The 14,588-nt window shown below is 36.4% G+C and overlaps 1 protein-coding gene across 1 annotated transcript in view; it reads right to left on the reverse strand.

Annotated features, from left to right (window-relative positions):
• Nucleotides 1–13,126: 13,126 nt before the first annotated feature.
• Nucleotides 13,127–14,588, reverse strand: part of LOC145674557 (frequenin-2-like) — a 142,852-nt gene continuing 141,390 nt past the window's right edge. The window contains exon 7 of the mRNA XM_081744731.1: nucleotides 13,127–13,660. Within this exon, the coding sequence (XP_081600857.1) occupies nucleotides 13,499–13,660 (162 nt within the window). The 3' untranslated portion in view covers nucleotides 13,127–13,498. The remainder of the gene's footprint in view (nucleotides 13,661–14,588) is intronic.

The following is a 14,588-nucleotide window of genomic DNA, read 5'->3' on the forward strand; positions in this document are numbered from 1 at the left end:
ACTTGTGATTTAACTGTTCCCCACAATGAGTTGCCTAGTTCTTCGTGTATTCGCATATATTACCTTATGTGTTCCTCAACCATGTAAAGTAAAACCTGCCAACTTGGACACCTGTCTAACTGAGCTAACTGTTCATCTAGGCCTGGTTCGTCTTGAACCTGCATTTTCCTATAAGACATTCGGAACTTATTACTCTGTAAGTTGGTCAGCTGTCTATCTTTAAATTTGGCCACATTGAAGCAATGCTTACCCTATTATGATAATCATAAATTAACCTGCATATCTTGACCACCCAAAATACCATTTTGTTGTTTTTCTTAACTCTTTCCTACCCCCATATGAGAAACATGTTTCTGTATTTATGACTGGAAACAAAGAAGCATAGATTCCCAATGAACCATGATAGACATTGGCCCGATAATACATATTCATCCCATAAGTTCTGCTCCTTATTCAAACAGGAGAAACGAAACCGAATTTTCTAGTATTAGACTAAATCCATGTGTACTTCAGTACTAGAGGAAAAAAACACTAGTATGTTCAAAAGGGACTCCGTTGGATTTCACACCCATGTTCAATCGTTGAGGTCACTCGTCAATGCCTGCACGCACAACATCTTGAGGCATGGAAGCGGATGTTTTACTAAATCGGCCTTAAGCGACTCAATATTGTGGGAGATTTCTTGCAGGCCTTCTCCTCCAAGTAGTCCTAAATGCGGTAGTCCAACGGGTTGAGATTCAGGCTTCCAGACGGCCAAACCTCAACGGCTATGAAGTGAGGAATATTTTTGACTAAACACTGCTGGTTCATCTTCTCCATACGTGTCGGCGCGGAGTCTTGCTGGAATGTCCATTCTGCGCCAGAAAACAGAGTGTGCTTCAATGGTTTCACTACCTACTCCAAAAATCGTTCTCGTAATTAGCCGCCTTATTCTTGGTTGCCTATTCGCAAAAGTGGAGCTGGGTGACAGCGTCGTAAGACACGCCCCAACAAACCACCATGGAAACTGGGTAGTGGAATCTTTATACCCTAGAAATTTGTTCCCGAGAACTATGGGCATAAATTCTGTCATTTTACTGGTTACTTTTTGGTTGTGCGGTAAATATATTTTCATCGGTGAACAGGATTTGTCCGTGTTTCCCGTTCTCGTACTGTTGGAGTAACCCCTTGGTTCTTGTGGCTCGTATCTTCTTTAAAGCTGGTGTCAACATTTATCCTGTGGTTCTTCTGTAAGCCCAAGTTTGAGGTCCTGTTTTCTTCGGTATATCCATCTATCATGTCAAGATTTTCTTTTTGCGAAGAGGATTTTGACGAATTCACGCAGCTATGGCTCTCGTAGCTGCTGGCGTCCTTGAAGTGCGCAGCGGCCACTTATTGCTCTGTCATCGATCAAGGAGGTGTCCTTGAACTGTTTGATGCACCGATACAAATTTTTTGCCTAACTTGCAAAGGCTTTAGAATATTGAAAATCTGTACTGGCGACTTGTTGCACTTACGCAACGCGATCACATCGATACGACTCTCTTTGATGAACCAGTCCATGTTAAGTAGACGAGTGATCGTCATAAACTGAGGTCTGGTAGGCACTACAGGTTCGGTACGATGTGTAAACAAAATGGTCGCGAATATCAGTCGGATTAGCTGTGTGGCATTAGTGAATTTAAGGAGAGAACTTATGACACGACTGGGTATTTTCCATATAACTGTGTTGGATTATAATGTCTATTCTTTGTTTGAAAAATGCATAATTTGGTTGTGGTTACAACAACCATTTAATCTGTGTTACTGGTAGACCCTATATTAGTTTGTTCTTGGAGAATGTAATATATTTTAATACTTGTGAATGTGGATAAATATACTCGCAGAAGTATATCAAATTCAACTTAATTACCCTAGAAACAAAATATATAAATAAATGGAAAGAAGAGAAAAGACGAGAAAAGTACAAAAGTGTGCTTTCAAGTTTCTATGACTATCAGTTGAGATATAAGAAATTTAAAAGTGGTAAGTTCTATGTTTATGTATGAGGGTACTGCTAACTACAGCTGTTGCTCTGCACGGTGTACACACCTAATATTCACATTTTACGCATACGATTATAAGGAGCGTACATCTCGTCGTATTTATGTTATTAAACTTGCAATAACATTTTAGTTAGAACAACAATCATGTCACCTACACTGAGAAAAATCCTATATGATATACGTAAAATCGTAGGTTACATGTGCAAATCCTGTAGTTTTTGGACTTAACATACAGAAAACGTTTATATTTCCAACTGAAAAAATATGTTTTATACGTACTTTCCGTACAATTGTTCCGAATAAAGGTACCTTCCGTAAGAACGAAAGAACTTTAGGCGGTCAGGCTCCCACATATAGAAGGATTTATGTAACATATAGCTAACGCATCTAGCATACGTATGTGTATGTAATATATGGAAGACTTTTAGATGTCATACATCCTGCAACGGCATGATGTAACATCTAACCAGGGAAGGGTACGAATGGGGTACTCTAGTTGCCGAACGACATGTATCAGATATGAAAGAGGGTCTGAAACTATGTACATATGCACATTTGTAGCGGTTGAGTGCAACATGGAGAAGCTTGAGAGTAGGAAGATATATGGAAGACCGTAAGGCTCAACAACAGAGAAAGCTAAGGAATTACTGAATGGCCACAGAAATGAAGGTCAAATGTTTAGTAGTTGATACATGGTAAGATCTCTTATATGTTGGGTAATATGAACATCAATGCCGCCATATTGAAACTGGCCATCTTAACTTTAGATTCACAATGTAAAAGAGAAAGTGGATTATGTGAAATGTCGAATAGCATTGAAATTTTAACAGGAGTTCATTGGTGTTAGCCATTCTGTAGTAATTCTGTTGTGAGTTGAAAGTCGCATGCAAACAGCACGCATAGAAAATCTGTGTCTCACTAGTAGCACGCTAAAACTGGAGCTTGGAGAACTTTGGTTTGCATACAGACCAAAGGAAAAGAGTGTTTATATGCGGAATATTTGAGAGTAAAGGAAAAATCGTCGAAGATTATCAATTTCCTGCAAAGACGCCTGATATCCCTTCTGATATCAAGGCACTTGCTAGAAAATCAGCAAATATGTGCAAGGATGATTTGAAGGTTTTTTCTTCAGGAAGTATTTAGCCACATGTGCACGAGAATCCCATCTCGCTTCTGGTTGGTTCGTTATTTTGTAACAAAGATGATAAAGTGATACATTCCACTGTTTCGGATAATATAGAGTTTCACAAGAAATACCAACGGGTATCCACGTGGGAGGGTACCATGTAATTTCTTACTGACCCCTCTAAAATTTTCATGGTAGGCTTGCAAATGAACTATAATATGTTTGGTTCGGCACCCCCATATACTTTTGGGCTAGCTGTGGGCCTAAATGCATTGGAAGTATTCAACCTGTCGACGTTGGATTATTTAGCACATACAAACAGTCACGGATGCTGCGTTACATATTGATGGGTTTCATGTATGGCATCATGACTTCATCCATCTCCAAGCGTTTATGTACTTCTAGTTTAGTGCTCCCCGGTCACCAGTTTTAAACATGTCTTTCATATGGCTGGATATCTTGAAGATCATCCAGTCTTCAATGTCCTTTTGTTTTGATTATGGAACAGATTGTCAGCAGCATCAGGCAATAATCGCTGTTTTCTCAAGCGTGGACACTTTGAACAGCTCTTGTGCTTTCATCACAATCATATAGATACTCTTCACATCAAATGTCCTTCATAGATTTGTATGCACCTTTATCAGTATACTTGATGAAATATGAAGATCCACATCGTAATTGTACTTGTAATCCTCAGCCCTCATTTGTTTCGGGTGTTTTAACGTGATGACGACCACCAATCTTTAACATTGCAGCTTTACCAACTCTTTGCATGTGCAAATACTCTTTGTACTCTCTTTCTAGATGCACATCCTGTGACAACATTTTGCAGATGGTTTAGAGCATATACGATTGTCCACACGCTCATTAGAACGTACTGGCTCATTAGAACTCAACTCACAATAAAGTTACTACAGAATGGCTAAAACCAATGAACTTCTGGTAAAATTTTAGTGCTATTTGATACGCCTCATGACCTACTTTTTCTTTTACATTGTGAATCCAAATTTAAGATAGCCAGTTTCAATATGGTGGCCATGATGTTCGTGCTCCCAACATATAGCAGATCTTCTCATCTATCTATTACTAAACATTTGACCTTTATTTCTGTGGCCATTCACACACGGAACGAGTAATTCCTTAGCTTTCTGTGTTGTTGAACCATACTGTCGGTCATATTTCTCCTACTCTCATGCTTCTCCATGTTGCCCTCAGCCGCTATAAGTTTGCATATGTGCATAGTTTCAACCCTCTTTCATATCTGATTCATGTCGTTCATCAACTGGATTACCCCGTTTGGGCCCTTCCCTGGTGAGCAGAGAAAGTATGTAGCATTGGGTAACGTTTTCTCCATACTGATTTCCATAAAGAAAATAAAAGGATTCCGTATATTTGTACAATATTCCGCTGTTTGGATAACGGATTTTTTTCAGTGTATAACACTATTTTTTTTAGTCAGTACGTCTTTTCTTCGTTTTTATATTATATTATAAGTTGCTTCTATAATAACTAAAACATACATTTGAAGCATAAGCTTTCCTTATAACAAATTAGATTGATTCATATAGAGAGTTCGTCAGTGTCGGAATATTTAGTGTTATTCTTTTTTTACTCTTTCCAAGTTTAACAAAAAAAACTATTAAGCTATTGTTTAAAGATATTATTATTAAGCACCTTTTTATATTTCTTTTCTTGAAACAGTAGGGCCTAAATGTTTGTATTTATGACACTCATTGCGGAAGAGTATCATGTCATACTTCATTAGAAAATATATTTTTAAAAGAACGAAAGCGTTTTGACTATACTAACTGCTTCACTATTCTCTTCGTTTGATTTATTAATTGATTGATTGAAGGATTAATGGAGAGGTCAGCATCAGTTCTATTTGTTCTCGTTAAAGCGGGCGGATCCACTACGTAGTTTGTATCAGTAATACAGTCCCTGTCCATAAGACCCGTAGGAAAGTCACGTCTGACGGCTATTCTCTCCAAATCCTGTTAGTACATGTCTAAACAAGTGTAAATCACAAGGGTAGACTTTTTAACTTATGGGCAGTTTTTTTCTGCAGGGGCGTATTCCTAGGGGGACGGCGCCCCTTTTGAGTTGTTGCCGACTTTTCTTAAAATGATTGTAGCTGCCATTGAGATTGTAGCAGAACAATGAGTGAAGGTTGTTTTCTTTCTAAATAGTCCACGAAATAAATCTAGGTATAGATTTCTGTCGTAGCCGTACAAATAGAGGGGGAAGAGGGGGACAAATTCCAATTTTTGCTAATTTTTTAAAAGCTTGTTTTTATTTTCTTTCCATAATGTCCAAACGGTGATCTCTTGGGTGACAACGATTTTTTTTACCAAGGCTTACAACAATCCTCTAGTCAAGGACGCAATTTTTGATAAAAATCTTCCAATAGTTATCTCCACAAAAAAGTAATATAGTCAGATGCGCGAAATTTTTCAGGATGTAAACTTCAGTTGTTTCGTGTTTGCTTCACTACACACGTTGCAATTCTAACAGAAGTAGAAAATTATTAACAGATCCTTGTATTATTATTCACGACTCTTAGAATAAACAACACTGATTATGTTGTGTGTGATATTCCTGCTCCAAAACGTACATGATGTACAAGAATATTTCTATGTGTTAAGTGGCTTTATTTGTGAAGCTTTTGCTAACGGTGGATAACTTTGTTTTCATTGTGTGAACTAATAATGAGTTTCAATATAAAATGTCTCGAATTTTACCACTAAAATAGAAATTTTGTCGTATGTGAGTTTTTCCAGGTTTTCTTTACAGCAGCTACTAGAAAGGATGGAGACAAACGTACTGATTTAGTGTGCCTTACTGCCTGCTACGAGGATCACCACTTAAAAAATTCTGGTGAAGTGTGAAAAGTTCTTTACGTGGAGTGAAATTAACACAAGGAACTAGTAGTGATTTTTGAACTTACAACATGTGTGATTTTCCAAAAGATAGACAAAGATCACAAGACTACAACTTTAGCAATTTGTAGAAATAATATAGAAATGCTGCTTAAATCGGGCAAGATAAAATGTTGTAGAGACTTCGTTCAATGGATTCTGAAGTGGAATGTATCATTGCAATAATACCTACTACAAGCCTTACACACTGAAAAAATCGTTACTTAAATTACAAAGAGATAGTGACTCTACGATTCAAGACTGTGAGGATGAAGAATCGGCAATTAAACAATCTACAAAAAAGCTACGTTCAGACACACTATTCCGTACAGAACCGTCATGTCCAAAAAATCCAGTATACGAAGTAACATACGTAGTGTGTGTGGTCTAAATAAACACGCAAGTGTCACGCAGAAACACAGGATTTGTGAAAATAACCAAGCTCTTGTCTTCCTCGAGGCAGCAATGTTTTTTAAAGACAATGTGTATACGAAAACTTGTGATCTAGAAGATGAGTCATCAGTTTTTGGAGCAGACTTATACTATCATAAAATATGCCTAGAAACATACCTTACTAAATTCAGAAGAAGTTCACAGGAAAACAAAAACACTGAAAGAAAGTCGCATAAAGAAGAAATGATGAAAGAACTTTCACCTATAATCAAACAGCTTCTGGAAGATAGCTGCGGTGTGACTTTGTCATAAATACGAGATTACTTAAACGGTAAAGGGACAGGAATCGTGATAAGCAATAACGGTCAACCATTTTTTACTGAAGATTTTTGGAACTACGATTAAATTTTCTAAACCTACTAAAACCAATGAGTCTCTTACTGCCTATTCATCAAATTTAGACTACCGAGAAACTAACACAGACCATCCGGAATCACAATGTTATAAGAGATGCAGGAAGATTAATAAGAAACTCCCTTAAAAGCTGCAACTTTGACCTTGACAAAACAATTGGTGATGCTCAGGATCTAAAGACGTCATGGATCACTACCCCTGTTCCACAAACGCTGCTTGATTTTTATCAGAACTTTTCCAAGTAGGACGATTGTCTCTTATGTCAAGCTCCACTGAAGACGTGGATTTACTTGAAGACCATGGAGTCGTTTATAGTGAGATCACTGATAAAGCTGAAGATGACGTACTGACAGAAAATTCTCTTTCTTGTAGAATAAAGTCAATATTTCAGATTCTCTTTTATAACGTACATAGAGGCAAGAAAAAAGAACACCTTTACATGTCATGACAGCCTATGTTATACATGAAAAATTTAAAAGTAAAAGTTTGATAACATCTTTCAGTAAACTTGGTGTATCTGCAAGCTACAACCAAGTTATGCATGCACGTGCCAAATTAACCCAATACACTGTCAAGTATTGTTCTGACGGTATTTCTCTTCGAAGTTACTTTGTTAATAATGAATGTACAGTGGGTGCGATTGATAACTTCGACCACGAAGAAGCTACACAATCAGGTTTGCAAGGAAGTCATGACACTGTTCTGGTAGTATTTCAAGAGAAACTTAAAGAGGTAACAAAAAAGTCCTATTCACTGGATATTGTTAAGAAGAATTTCTCCAAACGTGTGACGTCTCAATTCCCATGTCAAAGCCTAAAGCATTATCGCAAGCAATCGCCGCCTTTGATCGTACCTCAGAATTTAAAAGTGTTTGAAGATTTTTTTGATGCGGATGTAAGTGAAGTGACATTAAGGGAATCTGTGTTCACCATGATGGAAGCTTTGCATTCACTTAGTGATAGGGACGTTAGCGTAACTTGGGGGACTGTGAACGAAGTGATATCGAAATCTGAAGTTCCTCTTCAGCAAGTTGGGTTCTTACCTATATTCTTACCATACCCTATTACAGCATACGACAGTGTCTATTCTGCAATGAAAAACTTCCAGTACCTTCTCAATCATCTTCATCAACCCGCTTTACCTATAGCTTGCGACGAGGGAATTTACCACATCGCTGCAGAAATCGAAATTACTTCAAACGAGTTCCCAGACATCATCCTGATGATGGGATCTTTTCATATGACCAAAGCACTATTGGCGTTCATAGGTAAATATATATCAGGAAGTAGATTAGAAAAAAATCCTTATTGAAAACTCAGTATTTGGACCAAGAGTAGTCGAAAGTGTACTGAAAGGGAGTAACTATTCACTCTACAAAAGCAGTGTTCATGCTTGCCGAAGTAATTGAAAAGCTGAAATGGAAATCATTTTTGAAAAGTAATGTCAGTGCACCTATAAAATAGCCACCGACACATTGAGAGCAGTTAAAGACAAAGATATTGAAAAAGTACAACTTCTGTTTCAAGATCTTACTAACAATTCTATAAGCTTAATCCAAGGGATGAAAGAGTTCTCTCAGATGAATGCGGAGCGATCAGAAACGTGTCAGGATTTGGAAGGAATTTTGTTTCTTGTGTCTCTTCCAAAGAATCTTATTCGAGCAGATAGAGAAGGTAATTGGCTTCTTCATTTGAATTATGTTCAACAACTCCTTTCAGTGTTTTACGTTTATGATAGAATCAATTACTTGAGATGCGAAACTTGGAATTTCAACATCCACAAGTTTTTGAAAAATTCATGAAAGGATATTTGAAGTCCGAAGAACCACAGGAAAATTCAATGCGGTTGGCTTGGACATGACACTGGAGCAGACGATAAGTAGATCCCAAAAATCAAGGAGGAATAATTGTCCAAACTAAAAGAAAAGAGAACGTTGTTGAATGGCAGTTAATCTACTACGAGATTCTTGAAATAAGAAATGCTTTTTGGTCATTAATAGGCGTTGCAGTGGTTAACTACGATCTTCAAATACATTACAAATTAGTAGGGAAACAGAGTGAGGAGATTGAAGCAACCAGATGATGTGCAAGCATCCAGATAATGTGCTCTTATATTGAGGATACACAACATCCTTGTGATACCACTGGAACGATGAAACTCCAAAATCTATCGACAAATGAACATATTCCGCCACATAATGCAAAATCAATACTTTCCTTTGCTGCAAAAGGAAATGCACTTTATATTGAATTTAGGAATGAGAGGTTTGTTTCCAAATCAAAAGCACTATCTGTCCTCATACACCAAGTGAAGTTGCCATCTTTCAATTCTGTTGGTTCACAGGATGCAAAAAATGTTAGGCGTAATTCAGTTACAGATATCATCCATGCGCAAAGACTTGTTAATATTTGTAAGGAAGGAGGCATGTTATTGAGCGAGATTCTAAGTTATGACATTTTACCAGTTACAACATTGGTGGATAAAAACAGTGCAACCATTAAACCGCAGAAATCGGATTTGATGACTGCTTTGATAAGGAAATTATACGATTCCGAGTGCAGTTCTACTTTTGAAAGAAACCAACCGACGTGTTTGATAGTGGATGTTATGAATCAAATCCGCACGATTCCTCTAAAGGAATTTAATATTTTCGGTAACCTTTTTGCTGCCCTCGTTGAAAGCACGAGTTCCATTCACCAAGAAAAGTCAGGAACTAATTTTGTCTTTGATAGCTACGTAACAAACTCGATTAAGAACGGAGAAAGGGAACGAAGAGCTGCGGTTCAACCAATAACTGTATCTAACATTTCAGCTTCTACTCAATTACCGGTTCAAATTAACAAATTTTGGGCGTCTATTGAAAACAAAAGTATGCTTCAGAGCACTTTGCGATATTATATACAAGAACCTTCACTTCCTTTGCAAGGAGCTAACTTTCTGAGTAGTGAAGTACGTGATGGAGGACCAATTTCGACTGTAACAATCAAATCTGGCAAGTGCAATGAAGTTTCGGATGACGATTTAATGAAGCCTATTGAAGAAGCAGATTTGAGAATAATTCCACATATATATCACGCACTTCAAGAAGGCTATCACCAAGTAGTCGTAACATCAAATGATACAGATGTACTTGTCATTCTTCTTCACTTCTTGAAGTTCGTTCAAACAAAAGGTCTTGAGGCTTTTTGACTGCGAAAATCTTCAAAAGAATGAATACCAATTCACACGTTAGCACGAAAAATTGGCACATTCTGTGACGTTATTATATCAGTGCATTTCCTCACAGATTCGGACGTCTTTAGTAAAGTGGGGACCAAGTTTTCGGCCTTGAAAGCAAATCATGAAAAGTACATTCTATATTTTGGCTAGCAATTACCTGCAAATCCGGATACATTTCGACTAGCAAAACCCAAACTTGTACAGGTGTTAAAGCCTGGGAGTCCCTCTGCAACGTTTGATTAGCTACGGCTCAAACTATTTTCATATTCAGGGACTCCAAATCTGCTATCACTACCACCAAAAAGCTTTTCATTAAGTGTACATCGTCAGCATAACTTTTTCATGATTAACACTTGCTCTTCTGTATTGAGTTCAAACGCGTCACTGTTACCACAAGATTATGGTTGGTCAGTGGATGACAACGATACGGTAATTCCAGACTCTCATTTAAATTTCCTCCCAGAAGATCTCTTGATTACTTGTGGTTGCAAAATGAAATATACAAAACGTTGTCGCTGTATCTCCAACTTTGTGTGTTGCATAGACTTCTGCAAGTGCTGTGAATTCTGTGAAAATCGAGAGAAAAATGACTTCTAGCTACGTTAAAGAATTTAACAGAAGTGCGTGATTACGTAAACAAAAATATGAAATTTTAAATACTGTATATATATTTATAAAGAAGTAATTCTTCACCTGATCTATTTATGTAAATATTCTCCAATAATATAACAACATACTATATCATTCAAAAAGGAAAAAAAATCCCTCTCGAATAATGTCTCCTTGATCTCAAGAACATTATCAGTGCTGTTTATTCTAAGAATCGTGAATAATAATACAAGGATGTGTTAATAATTTTCTACTTCTATTAGAATTGCAACGTGTGTAGTGAAGCAAACATGAAACAACTGAAGTTTACATCCTGAACAATTTCGCGCATCTGACTATATCACATTTTTTGTGGAGATAACTATTGGAAGATTTTTATCAAAAATTGCGTCCTTGACTAGAGGATTGTTGTAAGTCTTGGTAAAAAAAAATCGTTGTCACCCAAGAGATCACCGTTTGGACATTATGGAAAGAAAATAAAAACAGGCTTTTAAAAAATTAGCAAAAATTGGAATTTGTCCCCCTCTTCCCCCTGTATTTGTACGGCTACGACAGAAATCTATACCTAGATTTATTTCGTGGACTATTTAGAAAGAAAACAACCCTCACTCATTGTTCTGCTACAATCTCAATGGCAGCTACAATCATTTTAAGAAAAGTCGGCAACAACTCAAAAGGGGCGCCGTCCCCCTAGGAATACGCCCCTGTAGAAAAAAACTGCCCATAAGTCAAAAAGTCTACCCTTGTGATTTACACTTGTTTAGACATGTACTAACAGAATTTGGAGAGAATAGCCGTCAGGCATGACTTTCCTACGGGTCTTATGGACAGGGACTAGACTACAGTATCAAGAGAGGTCACCTGCGTAGGTCGCTTCTATCGCCTGTAGTGAACTCAGTTGGAGCTAGCTTCTCAAAGTGTTTTCATCTCAACATACCAAATGGTTTCGTTTCGTTTCGTTTCATTAAAGTACAGGGTAAATCACCCTGAAATTGGCACAGGCCAGTTTTTTTTTTTTTTTTTTTTTTTTTGGCACTTTGTAGATTTTTCAGATTTATTAACATCGGCGTTATCTACTTTTCCCCCTGTCTTTCGTCGATGACGTTACCAAGTGGCGTCTGTTTATTTTTTTTAATTTATTGTAAAAAATTCGCTTTTAAGTGAAAGGCTTTCATGATATTGAAGTTTTTTGCTCGATTCTAGGCAATAGGTTAGGGAATATGTTTTCAGTGTTTCCGCGTTATTTATTGTTCTAAAGGAAATGTTGCACATATTTTATGTTGATCCCTTCGTTAAGCCCTAAAGAATGTGCATTTATGTCATACTGTTAAAAATTGTACATTCGTCGCATGCTTACAACGGTGCTAGAAACGTGGCTAGGAGAGGACATGGGGGCCCACGGACCCCCTAAAAGTTGGCTTAGCCCTCCAAATATTTATTTAAAGTTATTTATATGGAGCCCATTTGCTAATATGGCTTCCCAAAATCAGAACTCTAGCTACGTTCCTGAACGGTATCAAAAATTAGAATTTCTAATGTACAGTCATGTCCAAAATTATTGTCGCATGTCTATAAATATGTTGTTCTAGGAATAAAATTTGATAACAAATCCGCCCAGTATTTCTTACAATCTTAGAATGTGTATATGTGGCAAATTTCATGTCAAAAGAGCAGTAAATAGGAACAGTAAAATGAAAATAAAATTGCTTTGTCCATTTAGCAACATTTTATTTTACTCATTACTTCTACTAGTGCATTCTCTTCAACTCCATACCCAGTAAATATGCAGATAATCCCAATTATAACATTAATTATTACTTTGTGACGATTAAGGTGTTGCATATGAAAAATTAGTATCCTCCCTATTTCAAATTTAGTCAAAAACTAAAATTTGTTCGACACTGTTTCAGGAGAAAAGGCATAATTAAAGGCAAACTGCAACTCTTCAATCAAATTAAACTCTCGTGAATTACAAATTATGGGCAATATTTTCCCTTGCAGTTCCAAAATCATAACTATTTGAATTCATATTGGTACGAAAACTGGGTGTGAACGTTTGCACACAAACACATATAGGTGTTATTGAAGAATGGCATACTAAATTATTTGTTGTATAACTACACGTATTATAAAAATCGCCTTGTAAACGTTGAAGTTTATTCAGGAAAAACAATTTTTTTAATGTTTAGGCTTCTAAGATTTATGTAGAAGAACATATTTTGAAATTATTTCGAATTTTTTAATTATGATTTCGTATATGCTAAGACATATTCTCTATCAAAACGAATCCAACGACCCCTTTGTTTAAATCATTTAAGTAAGTTTCGGCTGTAGAAGTTACTGACCACATGTTCTTGTAAAAGGTAAATAGTCAGATAAACTGTAAAATCATTATTTGAATATGTAACATTATTAGAAGGCGGCATAAAGTACATTGAAATCTGCTGAATGCACTTTAATTGATTTAGTCATATTTTAAACTGGTATAAACAACAGAACAATTATTGATTTTAGAGGGAAAACTTTTATTCATAGTATGAAAGGCAAGAAACTAAAAAAAGCAAAGAATAAGATACAAGTTCAATTTTAAGTATCCAAATTGTACAGTCTGGTAGCATTCCACATTTATATATATATATATTTTTTTCACGGAAATAGAAATCAAGTAAGTATCATTACCAATTGAACTTTGGGTAGAAATTTTCGAAACAAACTAAAATAATAACAATAGTCGTCATCATCATCATCATGAAGTTCACTACGTTGTAGCTCTTTTATCAGCAGTGTTCTATTTTCTACGGAGAACAAAAGTTAAGGGCGTTCACGAGTTGTGGGTCATTTAGGTTGCCGTCCATAAATTCTTCAATTGTGATTAGACTGTCTTCATCTTCCTCTGCGAGATCTAATACTTTGTCTACTTTCTCTTTCAGGACTTGAGGCTCACTTATTGTTACACCCTAAAACAAGAGAACGGAAACATTAGTAAGTCAATTTTAAACATAAGAACTTCCCGAACACACACACACACATACTCAATAATATAGATATAGATGTAGTTACAAGGTGCACACAAGTAGGGTTAGGGGTTTCTATATCGATATCAGCACGCAGGAGTCTGTGTCGAAAATCATCATCTATGTGAATTTTCTCGTTCTTCTGGTTCTGTTCTATGCTTTCAAGAGTTGAAGTGAAGAACGAATTTCTGTTTCTAGTGAATCACTAACGATCTTTATTCCAAACTGCCTAAATTATATTATCTAACTTAAATTTGTCATGCGCAATAACCGGAACATCTCATCTCGTACATTACAAGATTTAACATATATTCACACATAAAACATATTTGTTTAATAAATCGAACACGTGATTTTAATATAGAGAAGGGAACACTATTTTTTTTATTATTCTCAACAAATTATTGGATTTCATGGTAAGTTTTGAATTTCCACTTGCCTTTATCCACGCATGCACGACAGTACGTGAAGTATTTGGTTCGGTCTTATTTGGTCAAGTAATCGTAATATCTGTTAATAACTGCAATCTATTGACATTTGAATGTGACAAGTGAAGGGGAATGCTAATGCCTCTTGAGTTAGTAGAATTCTGAATGATACACAAATGTGTTTACTTTTAAAGAAATAGCTAAATATGGGCAGTTATTGTGAATCGCTGCTATCTATGACACATAGCTGCTACTGGTGTGCAAATCAATGTTTCAAGATGTCGAAAGTAAGCGTTTCTAGGAAAGAGAAGATGATAAATTTTGTGAATGTCTTTGGTGTAGTGTGTTTTTATCAGATGGTTCTGCATTACTTTGCAAATTATGTTAAATTTGTTTTAACGAGGACTGTTATTTTGTCACATCACATCCGCACTATAAAACGC

Source organism: Thermobia domestica, chromosome 17 (genome assembly GCF_964235325.1).
Source record: "Thermobia domestica chromosome 17, izTheDome1.hap1.1, whole genome shotgun sequence".
Classification (NCBI taxonomy): Eukaryota; Metazoa; Arthropoda; class Insecta; order Zygentoma; family Lepismatidae; genus Thermobia; species Thermobia domestica.